Genomic DNA, 26,392 nt, shown 5'->3' with positions numbered 1-26,392 from the left:
CCTTTTTGCCGCCCTCTGTTTCTTTTCTGCTCGCTCATTTTTCTGCACTCTGTTTTGCATTTTTCTGCTCGGTTCTTCCCGTTTCCTCAAGACCGGACTTCTTGACTGAGACATTGCACCCCAGTGCCCATAAAACCCCTGGGGTGACCGTGCCATGCTCTACACATGCCGATTGATTAGACATGTAAAATGATGTTCCTGTTTCCATTTTGAGGCCAGGAACAATGTGCAAGGTACATTTAAAAATAAAAGATGCATGTGAAATGCTGCTTTCATTAAAAAAAAAAAAAAAAAAAAATTTAATTCAAATTTGAAACAAAATACTGTTTGCATTATATATGCCTCGAATAAAGCCATGTACAGGCATCTTAAAAGAAAGAAAAAAAAAGTTCCTTTTGCCCACAAACCTGATGTTAGTCTGGTTGTGCCTAAGGTGGCAAGCGAGGTTTCTACTGTGCTGCGGTATGTAGCCTTCAAGGTTGCCTCTCCACCCACCAAGTTGTGCAGGATCATAACCACGATGCCTGCATTCTGCTGCCCAGCACTAGGCTTTCAGTGTTAATGCTAACACTGCTCATGCTGGCTGACACCAGCCGCCTCACCCCTCCCCAAATAGGCTTAAATAGCTAGTGTGAGCAGCTGGTTCGTCTGGACGTACAAACAAAAGGACTGAAAAGGACTAAAGACAAAAACGACTGATAGGGTGTTGGCGAGCCATCAGTATCTCATGATCGACTGGTTGGAGACCTGGCTTTAGATCAGGATGATCTTTCCAATGGGCGCAAACTTTAAAATAGATTTGGGAGGGGGGGGGGGAATTCATATTACTCTCAGAAGCTGCACATCAGCCAGTATTTGAAGACCAGACTGTAATTCTTGAAGCCGTTGGACCTCTGCAGAACCTGCTGTGTAATGTAAGGTTTGGTGCATGCTGTATTTCATAAAGGTTGGCCCTTTCCAAAGCCAACATTTAGCTATGAAATCCACTGGTGCTTTGAACACAGCACTAATGCGATTCCAGAAGTCTTGGATCTCAGTGCATGGTTGTATTGGGAAGGAATGTGCCAACTTGTTCACTCTGAGGCAGAGGTCATCGGTCATGTACAAATTTACAGTAGTGTCAGTTTGTAATGTTTAGCTGAATAGATCAACAGCAATATCCCCAAGGTAGAGATGTGCCTCCTCCACTACATATCACCCTAACGGTTGCAAATGCCACCATATTTTACGTGACCATGTGTAAGGGGAGTTGGTTCAGTATATCAGGGATAAATTCCCTCAGTTTGTGTTTCTAATACTTAATAATTGGGGGGGGGGGGGGGGGGGGAATTAGGGGATTCCCTAGACTAAGTTCAATTTCAACCAAGCTTGCCCATCTCTGCCCACCAAGCACAGAGACCAGATTGGACAATTTCAAAAGCTAGTCCAGTACTCTACCAACACATACAACTGAAAGGAGATATGCTGGATTACCCACTGCCAGCAGTTAATCAGGAGGTGTCCTGTTGGGTCGAAAAGGTAAAATCCATTGTATATTTGCCTTCTCTGTTTCTGCAACAAACAGATCATTTTCTTTCTTGTGTCGCTATACATCAAACATCCCTGGTCAGCTATTCGACACAACAGTGCGGAATTAAATTGCTAGAAGGGACGGCACTGTCCTGGACCAAATTAACTTCAGAGTTTTATTCAAACCCTAGTGTTGCATAGGAGTCTGTCAAAGTGACAGGGATTGGGAAGAGAAGTAGCCCCTCTTCATGCAAACCGTTTCTACCATTCCAAAGTCCATGTTTGTCAAAATACAAACCATTAACGTCCATACACCTGCCACATCCCTTTTGCAATTTGATGTGAACGACCCTGCCATCAACCACAGTGCAGAAAAGGGAAATCTCAAACATTATTGCCGAATCTTTAAAGTAGAAAGAAAAAGTGAAGTATCACACTGGATGATATTTAAAAAAAAAAAAATTATAATGATAATACAGGCAAAGATGGTCTGAAAGTGCTGCAAAGAGTTTGTGGGAGTCAAACTTTAACAAACGAAAACTGGCCAAAACCAGCTTAAGTTCTTAGCAGGAAGGTAAATTGAGAGAGTGGATGCTTCTATCACCTACTGACACTGCAAAGTCAGGTGTATGCTGCATTGATGGGTTCGGATGCCAAACTTCATAGATTCCACAACAAGGTTCAATTTATCACACACACACACACACCTCTCTAAACCTGCCCTCCAGTTGAAAACAATAAAGGCACAATTTTAGAAACAGGGAAAACATATTAAACTGGATAACGTTAGCAGGTCTTCAAGTAAAGCAGGAACATGTAATAAAATCCTGCCACTCTACTCAAGTTGGCTCATCTAAGAAAGCAGACATTCTACGCCAACCCCACCCACCACCCTAAATAAAAACAAAAACGTTGCTGTTAAGGTCCGCTTTTGACTGATGCTCACTCATTACTGGAAGACCATTATCAGTGCAGATTGACAGCATTGGAGAAGAGTTTGTTCTTTAAGTGGGCAATTTCTTTACATAGCTCCAAGGTTTACAGCAGTTTTCAAATGAGCACTGTTGTCCTAATACAATGTATTCAGAGAATAGTGCTTAACAACGAAAGGGTTCCACATGTGCAAGTACATTTAAAGGTGAAATGTTTAAATACACAGTGGGAATACTAAATTTCAACAAACACTGGCAAAGCCAATACATTTGGAATTGGACACCAGCCTTTTGGTATTTATTCTTTGGCCACAATTTTTGCAAAACCTTATTGTTCAGAAAGCTGCTGAGCCTTCAATCATAAAAAACCAAGCACATTGCTATGGTCAAAAATGTTTAGCGTCTCAAAAGCATACATTACCACAGAACTCCCTTGTACTAAAGATAACTACTGTGTGCAGATGTGCTCCTTGTGAAAGGGCAGCATGACATAACTCATAGTGAGGTGAGCCAATGGCTGAAGTGCGCGAACGCACTGCTCCTTATTGGATGCTGGAGTGGGTGGAAGCAAAAGGTAAATGACCAAACAGATGAATAGTTACTTGTGGGGGTTTTGAAGCCAGGCTTCACCCGCTATACAAGTTTCAGTAAAATCAAAAAGGTCTTGGCTAACACCTAGCCTAGAAGGAAAGAGCACTAGGAGCTTAAAGTTAGAGTATATGTGAGCTGCTGTTTGCATTACTGTTGTCTTTCAAAAGGCTCTGAAAGATGTGGCGAGCAGACAAGTGAAATAGCAGTAGACAGATAAACAATGGCCACTCTAAAAGGAATTTACAACAGCTCTGGCAGGAGACAGAACTGATACGGCTAGAATGTGTCTTGTGATCACATCAAAAGCACCCTACTATCACTTGATGCTTTAAACACGATCACTAAAGTAATCATAAAGTGAAAAGAAAAGCACAGACAGTGAAGGGGAACTACATTGCGTTATACAAGATTCAGAAGCAGCCAACAATAGGTTTCATTGGAGTTGAAGAGCAGAGGAAAAGTTGAACTAAGAGGGTCAATCTGGAATGGAGTGTTTTGTGGCATGTAAAAGGAAGTCTTGCTGGATGCTCTATTAAAAAAAAAATTCAGTTACAAGGAATGCCAGAACTAATAAACTATTGTCACGTCAAAAGATCACGAAAAGCAATCATTTGCCATCAATAGGTCTCGCATTTTAGAGTGTTTAAGCTATTGGCATTTTAAATTCCAATGCCTTTTATTTATGTGTTTGGAAACGTGCACTTTGTACTTCTAGTCCTTGCTTCCGAGAAGCAAGGCTGGCAGTAAGAGGAGCTGTTCCAGTCAGCCGTGCTTCTTGTAAGCAAGCACTACAAAAGTACAAAGTGCGTGTTTATGCACCACTTGCAGGAAAAAAAACAAAAAAAAAAAAAAAAAACCTATTGCATTGTAAATGCTGGTTGAGCCATAGGATGGCATGGACTGTGATGCCAGGGTATTCCTTTCAAAAGCAGGAGGGAGGAGGCAGCTGCAGCCAAAGCAGACCTCCGTCTAGAATGCACAGCAAATTTGTCAAGATAAGAACAAGATTTACAGCCCCGTTTACTACAGAGCTATGTAAACCACAAGCACTGGTCTCCAGTGCTCCCAAAAAAGAAAAGAAATAGTGCTCACAGGCTCCAAAAAACATGCAACAGGGGCAGTCCTTGAAAATGGGCGGTGCTTTTAAAGCCAATATCCTGAATACAGCAGGCTTTGCAGAGACACGCGCTGCCTAGGCGAGACCCACAATGAGGGGTATAAATATAACTGTTTTATAGGCGGCAGGAAACAGACATGGTTTGGGAAGCAGAAAAGCTAGCCTTGTTTTTGCTAAGCTACAGCGTGAAATGGCATAGGAGAATAAGTAACAAAGTATGAATGGAACAAGCTACCATGTGTTTAGGAAATCAGCAGACCAGTTCAGCAGCGCTCAAGACCTTTTGTTCTTTTTTTAAATCTCCAAGGAGTGGCTTTTAGTTCCATCCAAAGGCGTATTGGTGTCTCAAATGGTGCCATTCCACCAACTATGGAGCGCCTGTATGGCAGTGCATGCCATTTACAACCCAAGAGCAACCTGGATTATACATTACATTATTTAACCCACCGAGTAAGCTAAGTTTAATGTATTTTTTTCTCCATTGGTACAGCCATTTAAAAAATTAAATCCATGGATTTTTGGCTTGGCAGTGTTTGTTACACACAAAACCAGCCTGTGCAAACATTGCACCTCATTAGGGTCAGTTTAACACTAATACAGGAACCAGCAACTGAAAGGTGATAAGATATTGCAATGGGCATGCCACTATGGTGAAAACGCATATGACAGCATTTAGTAATCAGATTTTACAGAGCTAAAAACTAAATTGTTAAAATCTGCACATTTTGCAACAGAAGAATTCCATAGCAAAGCTTTCAGAAACAGCAATCACAGACTCCCATAATTGCAGGGACCATAGTTTTGTCTTCTGGTCAATCATCCAACTCCAAACGATGCTCGTTACTCCAAAAGAGTAAAGAGTAAGCCAGTCCCAACTAGGAATCCAACTTAAGCACCCCAGGTTTATACAGAATCACTGCCATGTGCATTAATCAATGCAAGAGAATCATCTCAATCGGCTGCTCCATTCACAAGAGTGGTGAGGGACGGTAGTAACTGATCCGGGGCGAAGAACCATCCAGCTATTGGCACAAGGTACTGCAGAAAGCAATTAGGAAAATAGAACTACATGCTATTCAAATAGACCGCAAGTCTTCAGGGACCAGCAAAGGTTGTCCATCTATAGTTTGGCCTAAAAAGGCATTCAAAGCAAGACAGTGAGGTTTACATTTTTACTCACAGACAACCTTGGAGCACAAATACAGCTAACCTTCACGGGAGGAGGCTGAAGGTCAGATGAAACTTTTGCAGTTAGTTTAAACATTAATTGAGACCATGCACTCCAAACAGGTACTGTTCTGTGACCGTTAGTTTATCGTACACTTTGTAGACAATGTGCAAATGTTAACATTCACAGAAAGAACCCCCATCATAGTGGTGCATGGTAAACCGGCAGCATATTGCCACCCAACTTACATTTAATATGGAGGTTATGGAAATTCAGTGGAGTAGCCCATCACCAGAGGGGGTCGTCCTAAAAGGATTCCACTCACAGTGATAGTATAGACAGCAAGTGTTTATGCATTTGCAGGCCACTCTGTTCAGATAGGCATTTGCAGAAACCTCAAAGGTCGGTCTGTGGGTGGTATGTAAAGAGTGAGCAAAATGCATATTTCAAGGTACTGGAATGGGTTGGCACCATAGTCTCAGTGACAAGTGAAAGAGACAACAAATCCTCAGGAAGTGCACAACAGTAGCGTGGCGGCAACCATGGAGGTAAATTAAGGTGTAACTGAGACCATCATGACCTTTCTTCATAAATATGCAGTCCTTAATCCAAGATTGTCACCCTCCATAGCAGTGATGGGCACCCCTTCAAATGAGGTCCCCTTCTGAATTTTGAGCAGATGAGGCCTCCAAACACATCCAAGTATTACTGAGATCACTAGAATTTCATTAACGAATGACACTAGAGGTTTGAGAATTATACAAATAATTCCGTAAGACTCTCAGGAAATATTGTGACAGCTATAAAACCATGGCCCTGTAAAGTGTTGATAAGCCTGCTAGATGTCAAGGGAAAACACAAATTTCCCGTTCTCTGGTGGAGCCTTCCGCTACATCATGTTATTAACTACACAGATCCCCTTATTAATGACAAACCTTGCTTATCCAACTTTGGTCACAAAAACCAGAGGATAACCTGTAAAAAGAATCAAGCTCCCAAAGAGACTGCCATTTAGATGGTCTCTTCCATCAAAGTGCCTGCTCCAAGCCATGCTAATATGTGTACAATTTAGTTTTTCCATATGAAAATAAAGAATACAACAAGGAGGCATTGCAGTCTCTTTTGAGATCCATGGCAGAGATACATTGGGTTATGACAAGTAGACTGCAAGAGGAACTGGGGCCCTCTACTTGTTCCCTACTTTCAAACACCAAACCATTGGCATGAACACTTTCATGCCAATTGTACTAAATAAACTAGTAATATGTAACTTGTATATTGTGGTCCAATAAGTAATGCTTCGGTGACATTTACAACCCCTCAGACTTGCAAAACTGTCACCAGAATTCCTTAGCAGCATTATTTGAAAATAGTTCGCATTAATATACTTATGCTAAACCAGTGACATTTAAACGCAGATTGACATACTACTACAATGCAACTGCCAAGTTAATACTACAATACAGCTCAAAAGGCAGCAAGGTTATACAGTCTGACAAGGTGCATATTACACCATGTAACCCCTTCGCTGCTAGGCCTACCCCTCTGCTAAGCCCTTTTTTTTAATTAGCCAAAACACAGATATATATATATATATATATATATATATATATATACATACATACATACATACATACATACACACACACACACACCAAATACCTCCCAAAACTCTACAAAGATCCAGACAACCCACCGGGTCGTCCGATTGTGTCCTCCATAGGTTCTTTTTTGGAGCACACATCTAAGTATATCGATCATTATTTATGAACTTTTGTGGTAGCATTACCATCATATGTGAAAGACACCACCCAATTTTTGAGCATTATCAACGGCATCCATTGGGAGAATAATTTTACATTGGTCACTTTAGATGTTAGCAGCCTCTACACTAGTATTCAACACAAATATGGACTCAAGGCAGTCAAGCATTACCTGAATACTAGGTCAATCTCCTTACTGCTGCATTCTCAAATGCTTCTATCCATGATAGACTTCTGCCTAACCAACAATTTTTTTTTATTTCAATGACGTCATGTATCGCCAGTCACAGGGCACGGCCATGGGAACCTGCTTCGCCCCCAGCTACGCGTATTTCTTCATGGGCTGGTGGGAGGAGCAGGTTGTCCAAGAGATGGCGGAATTCGACAATGTGTCCCTGTGGCTGCGATACATTGACGATATTTTTTTCATTTGGAATGGCGATGAGAAATCGGCTAAACAGTTTATAGACAGACAATCTCAACATCAATACGTTGAATCTGACTTTTACTGAACACATCAGTAGGACGAAGATGGAATTCCTCGATGTGGAAGTGGAAGTGGTCAACAACATCTTGACCACCAAACTTTTTAGAAAGAGCACATCGGGAAACAGCCTTCTCAAAGCTTCGAGCTGCCATCCAAAAAATCTTGTGTACAGCATCCCCTATGGGGAGTTACTACGCGCTAGGCGCAACTGTAGTACACAAGAGGGGTACGAGGAAGAAGTTGTGATGTGCCAGAGGTTCAGGCAGAGAGGATATGGCAATAGAGTTATTGCCAAAGCTGTAGAACGCAGCAACAGTAAAACTAGGGATGAATTACTAGCTCCCAAAGCACCCCAGACACAATCTGAAACTATGAGATTCATTACAACCTTTTCAGGGCAATCTCAAGATGTGAGACAGGTATTCAAGAAACATTGGCATGTTTTAAATACTGACGAACATCTTAAAAAATACCTAGGAGAAAATCCTCAAATTACGTTTAGGAAAGGCAGATCCTTACGGGATGAGCTTAGCCATAATTACATAACTGATAAAAGTGTATCTGATCGTGCCACTAATACTGTGTTTGCATGCTGTAAGAAATGCAAGGCATGCAAATTCAGTAGAGACTGTAAAACTTTATTGATACCAGGAACATCCAGAGAATTTACCATCAAAAAGAGATTATCTTGCAATACCCCATACAGTGTGTATGTGTTAATCTGCCCGTGTAACAAATGGTATGTGGGCAGCACAAAACATGAGGCTAAAAAGAGGGTGTTAGAACATCTGCGGGGGATACTGAATCACAACAGACAGTACCCTGTCACAAGACTTCTTTGATTATCACATGCAGGATGAAACTAAACTACGTATGGTGGTTATTGATTGTGTGGATCTAGGGGTACGAGGTGGCAATTATGAACTCTCTATGAGGAAACTTGAGTCTAAGTACATAATTGACTTTCAATGTCTGACTCCTATGGGGTTGAATACCAGTGAGGAATTGGCCGTTCATTTGTATGAAGAATAAGTATGAATATCTGAATTGGCATTACAAAATATGCTGTCTGTATTTTAAATTTATAGTTTAATTTTACAAATATATTTTTTCACAGGTCTTGTGGGGCACTGCTGGATACAATGAATTTAATTGAACTTGATCACTGTTCCTATTGGGACGCAATTTGGAAATATGTTATACATGCCCACTTGGGCTGGGACTTTGCCTGAACAACAACTCAACCAACTTCTGAACAGAGACTTACTATAGCCCACTGGGGCGGCACCAGTTTTATTGCGAAGCACTTTGGCTTGTTAATTAATTTTGAGAATAGCCCACTAGGGCGAGTACTCTGTGCAAGTATGACATTCTTGGATGTTTATTGACATCACATGCCGATTTGGGCTTTTTTCAGTTGGTTATACGGGTACAACCAGTGGATTGTTGATATTGTGTTTCCCAGCAACGTGATCCAATCACAGGGGGCATGGCACGGGTGAACGTTGCAGCATCCAATGAACGCCAAGATTACTTGCTGTAAGGTAACACGTGATTGCAAATTTCGTGTTAGAACGCAGAAGAGATATGTGCGTCTAATATACTTGCTTTCAATTTTATAAGCATTTGTTAAGTCGTGGTTAACCCTTCACAAATTGATTTGATGTTTCATATGAGAACATTCATAACGAAATTGAACGCAGCGTCATCATCGCAACCATGCGAGTAATTGTTGTGCAACATATTATAACGTACACTCTTTGCCCCAGTAGTATGCTATGCAACTATTTACAACATGTGGAACAGAAATCATTGTTATCTGTATCAGTACAATATGGCAGCCTTGCAATACCTTGGTGAAGATATGTTTACACTGGGGGTGTGTTTTCAGCACTTTAAAAATGGCCGTCATTGTTTGTTTGACGAGCGTGAGCAAGCCTTATCGGCGAAACGCGTCGCACTTTTTCACTTTGCCATTAAATTTTGCAAACGAACTCCGTGTGTCCTGGTCTACTTCAGAATCTTGGAGGTATTTGGTGTACATATCGAAGGCCAGTCGGTGGCCTATCCAGGACCGCGCCACGACAGCCCAACGTGCGCATACCGGCACTGGAGGAGAATTTTTATATATATATATATATATATATATATATATATATATATATCCAAGGATAACCTCCCATCAGAGACAAGAAGCACGCTTGACCAGGACTTCGTGGAGTAACATGTGCTTTATTAAGCCAGGGAGAATGCCTTCCTTCCACCTAACGCGTTTCAACTGCCGAGGCAGTCTTGATCACAGGTGAGCTCATTCTGCTTGCGGCGTGTCATGTGACCTAATATGCCAGAGTCAACCTAATTAAATGCACCAAAATTGCGTGCATGCAAGTTCCAGAATGCATCAGGTAAGCATTGGTCTCTGTAGTAAAATACCACTTTAGACTGCGTGCTAGTTCCACTCCTTTCTCTTTCTGTGGGCACGATAGCAGTCCGTGTTGTCTTTCAGAGTCACTTACTTGATGAAATGTGCTCAATAAAAAACAGCTTTCTCCTTGTATACAATTAATGCTTGCACTTGAAACATCCCAAAGTCGTTCGTTACAGCATCAGTGTGCTGCACTTTCCCAATCCTGAAGTGTCTTCCAGAAAGGTGATGGCTGGAAACTTCCGTGCCTTACTGCTGGAACACAACCGGCGGGTCCCACTCCTTTTCACTTAATACACCTCCTTTCGCCCACATGGAGTAGCGGACCTCTTTCCAGGGCGGTCATAGCGCTGGGGGCGGGCAACCTCCATTACATCCAAGGATAACCTCCCATCAGAGACAAGAAGCACGCTTGACCAGGACTTCGTGGAGTAACATGTGCTTTATTAAGCCAGGGAGAATGCCTTCCTTCCACCTAACGCGTTTCAACTGCCGAGGCAGTCTTGATCACAGGTGAGCTCATTCTGCTTGCGGCGTGTCATGTGACCTAATATGCATTTTAGAAACTCAGACAACACAGAATTCAGCAAGGGGTCATTTGTATATATCCTTCAAGGTTTCTTTATAGAAACTAACAGTTGAATATAGGGAAAATTGAAAAGGAGTTAAAAAAAAAAAAAGCCATTTGTGCCGTTCTCCCCTGTAACTTCTTCTAATCAGGAAAGCGGTTTGAAAGCAATTTACTGTTACATCCTCTGGACCTTTCTGGTTGTGGAGATATATAGGACTTGTAGGTTCACTAAGAACCCAGAGTCAATAACTGAACAGCGTCTTGCAATGTTTTTTTTTTTTTTTTAATGACGTAACTGGTATATAGCAATTAATTTGGGATGAAAGACACCTATGTATTCCTGAAATTGGAACAAAATATAGAGTTCAAAAACAGTAGATATTTGCATATTTCCGAAATTGTGAATACCCATATCAGCATGAGAATTATAGGACATTTTTCAAAGTGACTTCTTTTTACACATTGCCTTTTTAATTTGGAAGGCAGAAATGCATCGAAAGTCAATAGATAACAGTTGCACAACAATTCTGTGTTACCCTAAGTTTCCTGATAAAAATGGTACCTCACTTGTGAGGTTAGGCCTAGCGCCCGCAACAGGAAACGCCAGGAATACTCAAGCAGGGATCCACTAGGGAAGGGGACCAACCATTTCCAACGATACCTCTCCAATCTGTTTAGGTGCTCAGGGGCTGAGATAGCCCCACAAGCACCGAAACGAGAAACCTAAACCAAGTTTCATTTTCGTTGCAGTAACGATCGCCATGCGCTCAGTCAGTGCAAGGAAAATCGCAAAACAGGCCTGGGAAGCGAAAAATGTTATTTTCATATTTAAAAAAGAAATCATTATGGGAGAGTGACGGAGTGCTTTTGTAGTGGAGGTTGGCCATCTGGCTGGGATGCAGCTTGATCAGTGTCACAGAACTGACTAACCCAGGTTAGTTGTGAGGGTATATTGCACAACTTGGGAAAATTAATCCGCAGGGTTCTAGTTTTTACTCAGCTTGTGTACACTGGACTAGTTCTACTCCTGCAGTCTCAAACTCCACCTCTCGATTGCAAGGGGCATCTCGGCTTTCAGTTTCCAAAAACAGTAAGAAGCGCGCGATTGTTAGGATAGTGAAGAGTTTCCACATAGTAACATGAAAAATGTTTGCAGGCCCACATTACAGCCAGGTTCTCAGTCTCCAGCTGAGAATAGGCATGTTCTGTGTCAGACAAGTTGACACATAGGCCAATGAGTCTCTAGACATTCGGATGACCATCATTTTTGAGCAAGGTTTGCCCCCTAACCCTACCGAACTTGCATCTACTGTGGTCTCAGTCTTTAGTCTGGGGTCAAAGTAGGCTATCTCCATTTCATTTTCAATTGCATGCTTTGATCACATTCAGACCATTTGAACAGGACATTTTGTTTTGTCAGTTCTCGATGGAGCACACAGTTGCAAACTCACAAATGTATCTGGACCAGTAACTGGTCATGCCCAGGAAGGATCGCAGCATAATGACATCTTGTGGGCAATAGCTGTTGGTGCTTTTACTTTCATGGTCAGGAGTCACTCATCAGAAAACGTATCCAAAGAATTTAAGTTAGGACCTGTGCCCTGCATCAGCAAGTAACTGGCGCACCTGTGTAGGAGGCTTGTCATGCTCCTTCTGTGCTCCAAATACCAGCATATCCTCACTGTAGTTAAGCAATAATGACCGGTTGTATTATTCAATGTATTACACCCTGAAATATTTCAGCAGCTGACAATCCAAAATGCAACCTTCTGTATCCTTCTGTATCTGAACAAACCAACACGAGTCGAAAAGGTAGTGAGGTACCTGCAATTCTCTACCAACTCGATTTGATGGTATCCTTTGTTCCTGTCAAGACGGGAGAAGAAATGGGAGCCATTCACCTGCATGATCAGGTCTGCTATGTGGGGACCAGGATGTCTCCCGCTCTGCTAGCCTGGCGCATATCAGCACAGATGTGAATTGCACCCTCACGTCCTTTTTTGGCACCACCACTTTGGGAAACACCCATGGCGCAGGGCCAGTGGAGCACTCGATGTCCTGTTTCAATATTTTTTTCCCACAACATTTTCTTGCAATTGGAAAGAAAACTATGGTGCTGCTGGGCAACAGGGTGAATGTCCCCATTGATGTAAAGTCTCACTTTCATAGTCTTGAGCCTGTGAAATAACAGGAAAAGACTCAAATTCAGACAGAGTGTGGAGTTTATAATTGAATGATATTAGTCCCATGTCGGCAGCAGTGGCAAAACAAAGTAGGCAAGCACTGGACAAAGCGCCTTAAAGAGCATGATTGGTCTCTTGCACAGGTACCGCTTTGTCTAAATGTTGCAGTGAATGATCCATGACTTCAGTGGTTTAGAAGCAACCCATGAGTATACTTTCATGTTTGACAGGCTGAGGCATAGCACAGAAGATAGACTGTAGAACTTGACTGGCATGTTAATCGAAGCACCACTGTCTACAACAAAGTTTATGGGGCAAGCGTTGACCTTTATTCCGATCTTAGGGCAATGTCCAAATTATTTCAATGGTTTCATTTGGTGGCTTGCTATTGTCATTTTGTCTTCTGTGCAAGCAGTCCAACCCACGAGTGTCAGTCATTCCATGGTCGATGCCATCAGCACACATCCATCTTATGAACTAGTGCTTAACAACAACGCTGACAAGCCATTACATGCTGAACGACAATAGACAGTCTAGTTTTCTATTAGTCGTAACAGATGTTGCCTTCTGGCGTGGTGGGCAGAGCAATAATGCATCTGGCGCCTTCCGGCATCCATTTGCTCTTCTCACAGGTGTAGTTTCTTTTTGGTCTCGCAAACCATTATGAAGTGGTTCTCTTTTACTGCAACCTTCACATGTTTGTCCTGTAGCTGGGCATTTGCCTTCATGTGGAAATGAAAACCCACATCAGAAATATTTGTCTTTGGAGTGGTCGACTTGCCTGAATCTACCTTGTGCTTGCTTTTTATGATCAACACAGATTCATTTTTCGCTGTTCCAGCATCCATCCTAGAGGCTTGTCGATCAGCTTTCTTCTGCTGTTGCAGCCATTAGTACTTTCTTTAAGCTGAGCTTCTCCCAACACCAGTCGTCTGAATTCACTAAACTTGCAGTGTTTGAGAAGCACATCAAGTCTCTCAACAAACGTAGCCATCATTTCGCCAGCTTGCTGTTGTGCTTGATTGACAACGTACCTTTCATAGCAGACATTTAGCACCGGGCTGAACTTAACTTCCAACACTCTCGTGTTTGGACAGTATGAAAGTGCATGAGCTGGTGATATTTTCTGAGCACTTTTTTACTCCATCACTGGCATGATTCTGCAAGTATTTAATGATTTTCTCATCAACTTCTAGGGCATCTATTAAGTCAAACATTTTGATCGATCTAATCCACCTGGTGCCAATATTTCGTTCTTTGTCATGTCAAATGGTGGTGGTTTCAGAAACACAGCTGTATCATACTTTGTGCTCTTTTCTACTGCTGTTGAGTGTATACGCAGTTCAGGTGACAGCTCCTGTTCTGGGTCGGCACCTTCCATAAGCACTGGCCTTGTGCTTGTGTTGGCATGCGTCATTGAATGTCACAAGCGGTACAAAACGGGGTGGTGATGGACGTAGCATCTGAATCAATCAAACACTCACACCCGGTCAAAAGATCTGGGTTAAATCCATCACCATTCTTTAGCCCACTCTGCCACCCCAGTTCAGACATGGCTATATGCAAATCAGTCTGACCCTGTGCCTCATGGGAACAGTCCAGCCCGAACTGCCAAGCCATGTCTTCCCTGGACCGGAAACAAGCTTCCGAGGAACGGTTTCTGGCATTCCAGCCATCTTCAGCCCAGCTTGCTTGAATCCAGTGGCAAAGTGAGCAAGGGACTCACGTCGGAGTATACCCTGCCACAGTTATGGCGGCCAAAAGCGGTACAAAAGGGGGTGGTGATGGACGGAGCATCTGAATCAAACACTCACACCCAGTCAAAGGATCTGGACTGTTCCCATGAGGCACAGGGTCAGACTGATTTGCAAATAGCCATGTCTGAACTGGGGTGGCAGAGTGGGCTAAAGAACGGTGATGGATTAAACCCAGATCTTCTGATTCAGATGCTCTGTCCATCACCACCCCCTTTTGTACCGCTCATTGAATGTCACAAGGCACCATCTTCTTTCTTGACGGGAACGGGTTCATCTCTTACACTGGTTAGTCACAGTTTGGCATTGTACCTGGTTGTAGCTGCCTTTAGAGTTTCACTTTTACATCAATGATAGCTCTGTTCTGCTATTGCGCAACATCTCTTTTGGCCTTTCCAGGGAGTTTGTCTGGCTTTTTGAATGTGCTCCTCTGGTAAGCCTTAAACTTCTTTGATGTCCGTATATGGGCTGGAGCATGCCTTAGATTCTACACTGGCCACCCTAGAACTGCTTATCGAATTGGGTGCATAAGGCATTCACAAGGAGTTTCCTGTAATGTAGCAAACTTCCAGGGAGAGCACTCTTCTTTCTTCAGGGGCACAGATCCCACACTTGTCGCCAGTTGTAGCATCCGCCCCAGCCTGGAAGCAAGCTAATTAACACGCCACACAAGGAGGTCTGGAGCTTATATCTTTATTTCTCTGCATACAATAACACACTGTTCTCGGATTACGTCAGAACCATTAATAACCACACCTTAACACCCCCCAGCCAGTTACGTACTTCCTCAGAGTCGACCTAGAACCACAAGGATCCTAGCACAAAATCTCATGACACTACATCGCAGAATCGCTCAAAGTTGCTTGCTTACCGAAAATCATAAACCGAGCGCCTTTTGCACTTCATCCTTCACAGATTAGCACAGTCCTATAAACACAATAGCACCTTGGTGGTCATCATGCATAACATGGAAAAATTCACACACAAAAAAAATAAAATAACCACTGCCACACACCCTACTTGTAGTAGCGTGCTACCTCTGTTAGCAAGCATTTCAGCATCCCATAGGGGTAGGAGGCACTATATAGATGTTGCAATACAGATACTTAATCTACACAGCCAGTTCACAGAAGAGGACGACTATGGGCAGGCATGGGAGATGAAATAACAGTGACGCTTGCAACCAAAATTCTTAATGGAATTCCAGGCAATGATTTATTATGGGGTTACTAACATGCCTGTTTTTTTCCCAGCTACAAGCTACAGTTTTAAGCCTTAAAACGGCCATTGTCCCTGGCACAAAATCTAGTCTTTCCACGTAACGTTGGTCTTTTGGAGTGGTGTACAGATGATGGTTTCCGCTATCAATTTCAAATTTAATAAGCACTATATCAGGACTAATCTATGGTCTGGGATGTAACTCTAACCTATATTTTACCGTCAAGCCTTCCCACAAATGGTAATCTTAGACAATAACTGCTACAGTTTGCCTCCGTCAGCACATCCCACTAGACAAAAAAAAAAAAGTAAACGTCTGCACTGAACGAAATGTGAAACTGGGATTCACAAAAAACAAACAAAGATGGAAAAGATGGTGAAAGAAAAGCAGAGGCAGAAATGTGGTACAGTGGACCTAGTGAGAAAATAGCAAACAGCAGAACATGACTACTGAGAATGCCTACAACACATACCAGAAACTAGTGTTCTTGCTTTACATGAGTTCTTGATTTCATTAGGCAGCTGCCTTCGGGGACAACTCATCCGGTCCAGGCATCTGCATTTGACTCCATAGTCACTGGTTCGACGCCTAGGCTCTCTGCTCAGCCTTTCATTATTTCAAGTTTCATATGATGAGCAAGAAACATGTTACCTGTCAATAGCGCCAAGAGGCCTCCAATAGGTTGAATGGATGCTCTACAAATAACGATGGCCTGCTATCTAGATTTGTCAAAGGAGATCCTAGGACTGTTTTATTTGATCAGGACAATCTTACCTACACAAGTAGAGCAAAAAAAAAAAAAAAAAAAGGGGGTGGGGGGGGGGGGGGGGGGGGAAGACATCCAGAATTACGATTCAAGCTCAGACACCGTCACGGAAGGGTCTCCTCAACCACCAATGCAACTCAAAACAGGTTGCAGATTTATATGTGGTTTATTTTTCAGCATGCAAGATAAAAGTATCAGTGTTCCATATTTTGCTTCCAATTAACGATCTATTACGAATCACTTGTGGTGCAGACTGGCTATGGTTGGTACTACACAAGTAGCTATCTTGTACTCAAACCATGGGAATTGTAAGTCAGTCCAGTTTAAAACTGTAGGCAATGAGTTCAGTATTTTTATGAGTCAGGAGTGACATGGAAACTCTGTCATTAATCTCTGCCACTTGGAATGGCAAGTTGGTAATCCACGTTATTGTTTTAGCTGGTCTGTACCATTATAGGAAAGGATTAAAATGCAAATCAGTTTAGGCATCACCCCAAAAGGATTAGTCCAGCCTCATGTATAGATAGATATATGGCAGACAACTTAACTAAGACGTTTAGTGTCCACAGTCCCAAAAAGGACAAAATATCTAGGGTTCTTTGTGTTCACTAGGGTCATAGCTTCGGGGTGGGAATGTATGGCCACCCCCACAAATCAATGAATTTGTGGTTTGGGATCCTAGTATCAGTCTGTTATATCTGGTTTTCTGACTGTAATAAAAAGACAGCAAGCAATTTTCAATGCAAACTGTCTTGCATTTGGGAGTGTTTAAGCTATTGACATAAATGAAAATGCCTTTTATTAATGCGTTTTTAAAAAGCAACACATGATAGGCATTGTTAATTGTAATTCCAAGTGCCAATAGCCCCAGCTCTTGCAAATGCGAGACCACTTTAATGGTGGCCGCACCCCTTTTAGACGACGCTCGTTGTATTAAGGTTACAATGAGCAGTGTCTAAAGAAAGGGGCTCAGCAAACAAAATGAAAGCGTGTATGGGGTGCTTTCACCCAAAGGTAAAAAAAAAAAATATATATATATATATTTTTTTTTTAAGTATACAAAAGCTTCTGTAGCGCGCCCGCTAAAGTGAAAGCAGACCGTGCATTAAATCAAATAATTAAATAAGCATGGCTGCCATTGTTAAAGCGAACTGTGCTGTAATTTAAATAAATACATTACTAATATAAAAGTATGCGGAGTGCTATGATGTTGTGGTTAGAAGATTAAAGAAAGTAGTGTGACTATATACGCAGACCATATACCACCACAAGTAAAAAAAAGTCCAGTCGTTATGGGTGGTTACAAATGCAGACATGGCAGTACCAAGGAGGGGCTATTATGCCCATTCACAAATTAAATGGCAACGATTTCGCAAGGACAGTAACAGGAGACAATTGAAAACATGGGCAGAGCTTCTGTGCTTAACCTCCATACAACATGCCTTGCAGAGCAGCGCATGAGCGGTCCAGGCTTGACCTAAAAACAGTAACCTGTGATGTAAAAGAGAAGACAGACACCTAATGGCCACATTTCAAAGAGTGGAATCAGACACCTTGGAATCAATACCAGCTAAAGAAGCAATTGATGGACGGAATGCTGGACAATGCAAACATTCACACCCAGTCACAAGAATGTGGGTTAAATCCACCATTCTATTGCTCACCACACCACCCCAGTTTGGACCCAGCCATATGCAAATCAGTCTGGACCCTGTTCCTTGTGGGAGTAGTCCAGCCCTAACTGCCAAGCCAGGTCCTCCCTGGAACAGAAACAAGCATCCTGGGACTGGTTTCAGGGCATCACCCTTCATCAGCCAGGCTAGCTTGAATCCAGTGGAGTGGTGAGCACGGGACCCACGTCTGGGCATACCCTTCCCACTTAGGGCGACATATGCAAAAGAAACAGTTGATGGACAACACAAACATTCACCTAGTCAAGCTATCCTGGCTGATGAGGGCTGAAAGCCCGAAAACGGTCCTAGGATGCTTGTTTCAAGTCCAGGTAAGACCTGGACAGGCAGTTCGGGCTGAACTGTTCCCATTGGGCGCAGGGTCAAGACTGATTTGCATATGGCTGGGTCCAAACTGGAATGGCATGGTGAGCAAAAGAAAATAGATTTAGGCCCAGATGTCTGTACTGGGGTGAATGTATGACATTGTTCTGCATTCTGTCCATCAATTTTTCTTTTTGCATCAATAACAGCTACCCCACTTTTTCTATGTTGTGCGATCACAGATTTTATTTCACAGTCTCCTTCCTTATTCTTACATATAAGGGTGCTCTTTAAAATTGGAGTTCAGGATGCACACTGTATAAGCACCTCTTATGTTTCATTTAGTAGACTATAATGTTGCTCCACCTATAATAAGATTCTAGGCTACATCTAGGGTTTACATGACTACCGACTTTTCCCTTGGTTCACTGATTAGACAGTTGGTGGTGGGAAGCTGTTAATGTTTCTAATCTCATGTTTCAAAAAACTATCACTTTCAATAAAAGCTCATCCGTGCAGGGATATAATCTAATGCACTAAAGTGCAATACACTTCTTGCAGAAATACAGTATCTTCACAATTCAAAAGTATCACATTTTTACCTTTGTTACACAATATACTTGCCAAAAGTATTACTAGCTTAGCTCGTGCATGGATATTTTTTTTTAGAGCCAAGCCAGACAACTCTGTTTGCCATATCAATTTGCCTGTGTGTCCTCCCACTGGGATCCTCTAGACAAATGCCTACCTAAAGCAAACCAGTTCTGGCCCTACTCCCCCTGGGGGGAGCCAATGACAACCTTTTCATCTTATCCCTCCACCCCATTGCTTTTGTAGTTGAGAATGCCCCTGCCCAAAAGTCCAGCCCCCTCCCCCTGATTAAGCTACGCCCCTGGTGGTCACATAGAAAGCTCTAATGATCGAACAAAAAAAAAAAAAAGAGGGTTAGTTTTCCTGGCTTTTTGTTAGCAAGGACGCTTGCCATCAGCTACCCCCAGCTGTCCTAGAAAATACCCACAAGAAACCGCTCTGGCTTCAACAATATGGAAGGTGGGAGCAGGATCCCTTTGCTAAACAGGCTGTCTTTGCAAAGTTTAGCTCTACCCTCCAAGCGTTATGAAAAGGAGTCAGAAAATTGTGTCCTTAAGTCCTACGCAAGGATATATTCCACAGCAGACACCCCTGTCAAAGGAATTATTGTGTTATCTTTAGATATACTGAAGTGTGTACGTTTTTGATCCCTCCCCCCCGTAAAAAAAAAATCAATGACAGCATATATAAAACGAGAGCAAGGGTCACCAGTGCTACATCGTTAGGGCAGGATATGTCACCGATATTGCATGTGCTTTCTAAACAAAAAGTGTCACCTCTCAGCAGTTAAGTTGTGCCTGCTAAATATTCACCTCAAAGAGCAAGCACACAAGGGGTCGCAATACCAAGCTAAATGTCGCATCTACAATCTAACAAAAGGACTACTTGACGCCCTCAAGCCCATGAGGAACACAAGTAACAGTGTCACCATCTATGGAAAGTCACGGCGTTGATCAGTTACCTACACAAGCAATGACAAACGGGGAAAACCATGAAAGAAATGCTATGGGGCCCACTTAAAGCACACTACTACCATTTACTGTACTTGATTGCATGACGTAACCTACTAAGTCATCTACGGCCAGATCTAAAAAAAAAACGCTGCTTGATTCTGAAGCAAACCCTAGCAGCTAATAGTTTTTGCATCTATAAATTATCGTCCTACAGAAAACTCCCAACAGGACGGATGGTTGTGCATGGTTATTTAGGGCCCGGGGCAGTTGAAGCCTACGGGAATCGCCGTGTTGTGGCGACAGCCCCAGAGGTAATCTCAAAGAACAGCCACCTGTCTTATAAGTCCCTATGCGGAGAGTTCTTGAAGTCTACATAGAATTATCCCGATGTCCACAGAGCGGATTTTGCAAAGACTGCCCTCAGATAGGTTCTCTTGGCAGTTTAGGGCGCGTAATCGTACAAAAGTCTGCTGCGCTGCAAAGTGCGAGCATCTGAACTTAATTTGGTAAAGTACAAACGTTTCTACCACGCGGTCATGTGAGCACTGGACTACTCCCACCCTGAAGAATCCCATTGTGTTATGAAGGGTCTACTACAGTAGACTCTACTGTGTGCTAGACAGGAGTTCCCTCCGGTTACTTGCTGCAAAACTGGAGGTGCTGAACGCCCACATGTCACCGTGGCGGACAGTGCCTTTTAACTAGGACGTAAGGCACTGACAAGCTTCCGCTCTCGGAGGACAGTCAGTGAAATTGTACTGCTTCACAAGCAGTAAACGTTCGCAAGTCTTAAACTGATAGGAATAAAACACGGCCAATGCCTCCTATACTTATCGATAGGTGGAAACTTCGCAGCAAGGGAGGGGTAAAAAGGTACTGGGGAAAAGTTTGACTTTCATTTGTCGGAGGACTGCCCCTCAAGCCCGTCCTGGGCAGGATTTCCGAAACAAAGGCCACAATCAGGAAGTCCGGAGGGTGGGAGTTTCTATTAAAAGGATTCCCCTCTCCCGCTGTTAGGAGGGAAGTTGCAGTTGTTTTCCCGGCACTGCACCCTGGAGTGCACAGAAAATACTCAAAGGCAGGGTCAATGGGCGATTCAAGCCCCTCCCCGATTTTTTTTTTTTAAATAGGTTTTATATTGTTCAAACTCGACCCGAAGGTATTGAGGGCTCTACATATGCACCGCTTACATTTACAAAAGGACACATCCAACTGTTTAGTTTCTTTTAGGCACGAGGAGATTAAGGGACTTGCCCAGATTCAAAGGATGGTGAGCCAACGCCGAGATTTTAATACTGACTCCCAGTTCCAGAGTCGGCAGCTCTACGCCACATCCACTCCCAAGTTTCATCCCTCCGAGGTCGGTAACATGAGGACCGTTCAGTTGATTAACAATACACGTTAATTAGCGCCAAGAGACCCCATCGTGTTACAGGATTTAATTGTGTATTGTCCTTATTAAGCGCCACGTCAGAAGGTCGTCGAACATAACAGCAAGTTAATTCACAAAAGACGCGAACTCAATTACTAAATGCAGAATTACACATTCCACTGAAGACCGCTGGGGCGCACAGCGGGGCCCATCCACATGCTCTGGCAGACGCTGACTAGGTAAGTCGGCGTGGACACTTAAAAAAAAGTGAAGTGTCAACAGATATATTTGTGATTAAGAACTTGGGTTCGCGAAATAAAGCTGAACAGCTAAGCATAACTCGAAAAGCGGCTATCGGAAGGAAAACGCCCGTAACAAAACAGTCATTAGCTATTGTAGTAGAAAAAAATCCAACGGAACAGTGATGTAGAGCTGAAATGTTTCAGTTGAGTTCCTTACAGCAGCACCAGGAGTGAAGTGCCAACCTGAAGAACATTCCATGAGTCGCTGATGTAACACTGTTCATCAAGTGTTCCACACAAAGCCCCACTGGCACTAGCAGATTACTACAACAATGCCTCCAATAAAACCATTAGTATACGAGACAAAAGGAAGCCATCGAGAGAAGTGAAAAAAAACTTTACAAAAAGTTTTGGTGGGAAAGGACTGGTTTCCTTTATGCCCACATACAACTTAGAAACATGGACACCATCCGGAAATTACATTCTAAACGTTTAAATAGACTGGGGTCCATTACATTTGGGCGCAAACATTCGCCAGGTTCGATTGAGTGCAGTCCAGGAACGTAGCCCTTCGTCTCCCCATGGAAGTAATTTGGAGTGTTGTTCCCAGTATTTGCAATTATATGGTGTAACGTATCCAAGGGTGCTGCCACCAGCCTGGCTGTTCTCAAGGACCTGATTCGAGAGGCTGGCTTGCTGGCTGAGACTGGCAACATAACCACTATACAAGTACTTGAATGACTGCTATCTGGGACAGTAGTTGCAGACAGTACCATCCATCTTCAAGTGCGTGCTTCACTTTGAACAGGTTTGTTGAGAGGATGCATTTGCGCAGAGAAAGAGACGATGTACTCACGGTTGTTTTGGGGGTCTCCAAGTTGCACGGCTTGCTGAGGCTGCACCTGCCTCCGGTTCTTTTTGTTGTTGCCCCCTCCAAAAACAGCCCCCGTGCAGAGGCAGAGAAGCAGCAGCCGAGTCCCAGCTCCGGCCATCCTCAGGATACCGAGGACGACTGCAGGAGAATAAAACTTAAAGTGCCCAGACACAACAGAGAGTCAGGCAAGAGCGACAGAACCTTAGCGCGAGACACCTTATATACACGGCGCGCGCCCACCTCAGCCGGCATAACTAGGGGACGGCAGAGGCGAGGCTAGAAGTAAGGGGCGTGGCCAAGCGAAGAACGTGCGAGGAGGCAAGCTGAACCGTGGGCGCGGCTCGAGGACAGTAACGGGCTGCGTACGGAGGCTGGGGCAGGCCAGTGGAAGAAGAAGGCGGAGCTGGGATTTGAGGGGAGGAGAAGGACCCTGCAATGAAAGTGGTCGACTGAAGCTTTCTCTAAGGGGAGCAGAAGAGTGGCGTGGTTGGTCCAGGTAGTGCGTCGATAGTGGCGCTGTGGCTTAAAAGTGTTGCCAAAGTAAAAGAGGTGTGCTGAGCCGTTTAAAGCTCGAGTCAGAGAGCTCGAGGTCCATTGGGCCCTCGAGCCCAAAGAGAGCCGGACTTTAATGTGTCTTTTCTCCGACATCAAGCTCTAACTTCATACGCTTAGAATTAAAAGAGGTGACCTTTTATGTAAAATAGGAGCGAGAGCGATTAAAAAAAACATCTAGTGACTAGCATTAATCTTGGCCTATCTGCTCGCAAATTGTGTGATTCTATGTACATGTTTTATTTTATATCACTTTCCAATATGTGAGTTAGGGGTGTTCTCTATACAAAAACAATCCGATTTATCAAGGGGAAACACTTCGGCATGTTAAATAAATACTTTATTTTTATTTTAAAGAGACTGTCATTTTCAAATGATGTTTGTTGCTCGGTTTAAATGCCAATTATTTTCAGGGTTTGAGTCGGGCATGTGCTGATAGAGCCAGACTGTGTGGTTGGGCTCTCCCTGTTTATTTGTTGGCTCACTCAGCTCAACAAAGTAATAACGAAAAATATATTTAATATAATTGCATGTGAAGTAGTCATAGTTACAGTTTACACACTTTTGAAGTGTATGTTTTATGCACTATCTTCTGGTGATGTGCATGATAGGATTCTGTTCCTGTTTTTAGTAGGTCTCCTATAAGATACACATTTTCTTTTTCAGTTTTACTAACAAATACTTAATGTTCCTTGCAAAATGAGAGCAAGTATGTCTCGCGAATTGCTTTGTGGGTGAGGCAGTTAATAAGAAAGTATCTGTCTCTACTTTTTCCAAGTTGCGTCATTAGCAAATTCCATCATCTCTGGATTTGAGGTTCGTTCTGTGTCGACTGGTCCTATTTCTAGTGTGTGGTCAGGTCACTGAGTCTGTATTTGGTGTGTGTTTGAGCAGTGGGCTTTTTGGCCACAGTGAGGTATTCTACAAGATTACAGTTTCTGTTCTGGACTGTCACGATTTTAGCCCAAGAGGGCAGAGGGAAGCCTTCACATGATAGGCCAGATGCCCCTCTCATTAATTGGTGAATCACCTGACTCGGACAGGAAACAGAATGGAAATTCTGGAAGATTGGACAAAGACACGTGGGAAAGCCAGACAGCTAACCTTGCAGGGATAGGAACTTCCAGATCAGTAAATTAATTTCCAGGTTATTAGTAGAAGAGCATATTTAACTGCAATACATAGGTGTCTGTAGTGATCTATCCACGCGCGGACACTATCAGTGGCGGCTGGTGACATTTGAAAGTGGTAGGGTGTAAAATTGGTGGTTGAGCACATCGCGTGGATTGAGCGTCTTAAGGCGGGTTCGGCGGGGATTGTCCCCCGAGAAAATTTTGAAAAATTAGTGGGCAAATAGTGCATTTTTAAGCAAATTTATCTAGACCAATGCTCACCTCCTTTTTGACTATGACTAGTAAAGTGCATGTGGTTATGTAGATGCACAGAGAGGTAAAAGTTACTAATCTTAACTCCACACCTACGTACTTTGAAGATGCAACACATACATTGACACAGAAAATCCACAAGTTAGTATATGAGCTGAAAACAGTGCATCTTAGAAACCTGAAGAAGCAGCCCTTGCTCAGTGTTTCCTAGTAGGTACTGCAAATAGCATAATTTGAGCAGAAACCAGTGCCTGGGCAGTTCTGAGCCTAAATTTAGTTAGAACATGTTCTTGATACAGGCTCTGGATCACCAAGTTCAACATTCACTGTTACTTTGACCAGTCAAATATTTACTGTAAAAATGAAGTATGGAATTGATGGTGCCGAAATAAATCCTGATACTTGGCAAATAACCTGCACATACAACAATAACTTTATTTATTGAAAATAAAATGAGCTGAGCTTATTCTTCCCCTAATAGAGAAAAAATGTATATTTAGTCCCCTCCATATCACCCTTCATCTGTGTCCCTATCTTGGTGTTCTTTATCTTCCATATTTCTTCCCTCTGTACATGCTTTCACTCTGCTCGTAACATCTGCCCCTCTTTGTTCTCTCCCCTAAATCCTTTCTGTTTCTTTATGTGCTTCTTAGACATCGCCTCACCTTGCCTGTTTTCTCTTCTCCTGTCCCGTATCTGTGCCTGATCTCTACTTTCTTGCCTGTCTCCTCGTATCATTCATTCGTTTCCTGTATCTCCGTCTTATCTTTATTCTTTAAAATGTATTGTGTATCAGAGCCCCAGATGCAAGCAACATCTCTCCTTTCACTAGCTTTCACTGCTCGGTGTAATATTGTGGGATGTAGTCTAGTGGTTGGGGGGTGGAGTTAGAGGGAGGGGCAGGAACAGGAGGAGCCGGGGAACAGGAACCAGGGACAGTTAGAGTAGGGACATTGAGAAAGTAAGATGCATTGAATAAAGCTCCTGAAGATAAGCCCTGGTGTCTGTGGTTATTGGTAGCTGGACGCTACAACTGGCGACGAGGGTGGGATGAGCAAAACCCCACAAGCCACAGCACCTCGTGGAATCATCCTGTTCCTGCAGCGTCGAGAAACGAGCTCCGCTGCTGAAGGAAGGCGGCGCCAAGGAGAAGAAACCGCCGCTGCGCGGAACTACCCCTGAGAGAAGCTTGCAGCCGGTGACCCTGTCCCTTCGGAGGCCTGGAGGGAGAAGAGAGGGAGCCGCAGTGACGAGCGCTGGAGCGCTCGAAGTCGGAGCAGTTCGCGCCAAAACGCGACATTGCTGGATGCACGTACCCCCAGCATAGGCAGATAGAACAGAGGTCGGGAGCCCACCCCGACTCTGTCCAGCGCCCAAGAAGCGGAAAAGAGTGCCCCCGGGCGAAGAGCATCGCCCCCAGAAGATTTGGCGTTAAGCGCTGTCGAGCGCGGTGGAACCGGAGCTCGAGTGGCCCCGGCGCTAGGAACCTCACGCCTGATGCGTGCGTCTTTGACGCGCTGTCGCCGCGTGGAAGCGCCCCCCCCCCCCCCCCCCCCCCCCCCCAGCGCAGCGAAGCGGGAACTCGCTCCAACCTCACCTGTGGCTCAGCGTGGGGACCGGGAGAAGTGCTGATGTCCCTGGGACCGGCGGCCGGTGAGTCCCGAGTATGTCTGCCGAGTCTGCATGAGCCAAGTAAATGAGCAAAGTGAAAGTCTCGTGCAAGCCGGGATTTCAGGGGCGGCGGCCATCTTAGAGTCAGGCAGCTGGAAGGACATCCCTGTGAAATCTAGCGGCGGCCATCTTTAAGTCAGGCGAACAGTGGGAATAAGCATTGGCAAAGGACAAACATTGGCAAAGACCAAACAGTCATTGGCAAAGGCAACAGACATCTAAACAAGCATTGGTACATGCAAATCAACAAGCATTGGTACATGCAAGGACAAG

The 26,392-nt window shown here is 43.6% G+C and overlaps 1 protein-coding gene across 8 annotated transcripts in view; it reads right to left on the bottom strand.

Moving 5' to 3' along the window:
- FN1 (fibronectin 1) overlaps positions 1-22,733 on the bottom strand; it is a 160,988-nt gene extending 138,255 nt beyond the window's left edge. For 7 of the 8 annotated variants that reach the window (XM_086956347.1, XM_086956348.1, XM_086956350.1 and 4 more), the window contains exon 1: positions 22,494-22,733. In XM_086956347.1, the coding sequence (XP_086812473.1) occupies positions 22,494-22,629 (136 nt within the window). In that variant the 5' untranslated portion in view covers positions 22,630-22,733. The remainder of the gene's footprint in view (positions 1-22,493) is intronic. The other variant, XM_086956349.1, reaches the window with a different exon arrangement.
- Positions 22,734-26,392: the final 3,659 nt, after the last annotated feature.

Source organism: Lissotriton vulgaris, chromosome 2_1, assembly GCF_964263255.1.
Source record: "Lissotriton vulgaris chromosome 2_1, aLisVul1.2, whole genome shotgun sequence".
NCBI classification, from domain to species: domain Eukaryota; kingdom Metazoa; phylum Chordata; class Amphibia; order Caudata; family Salamandridae; genus Lissotriton; species Lissotriton vulgaris.
This window is presented reverse-complemented; position numbering and strand designations above follow the sequence as displayed.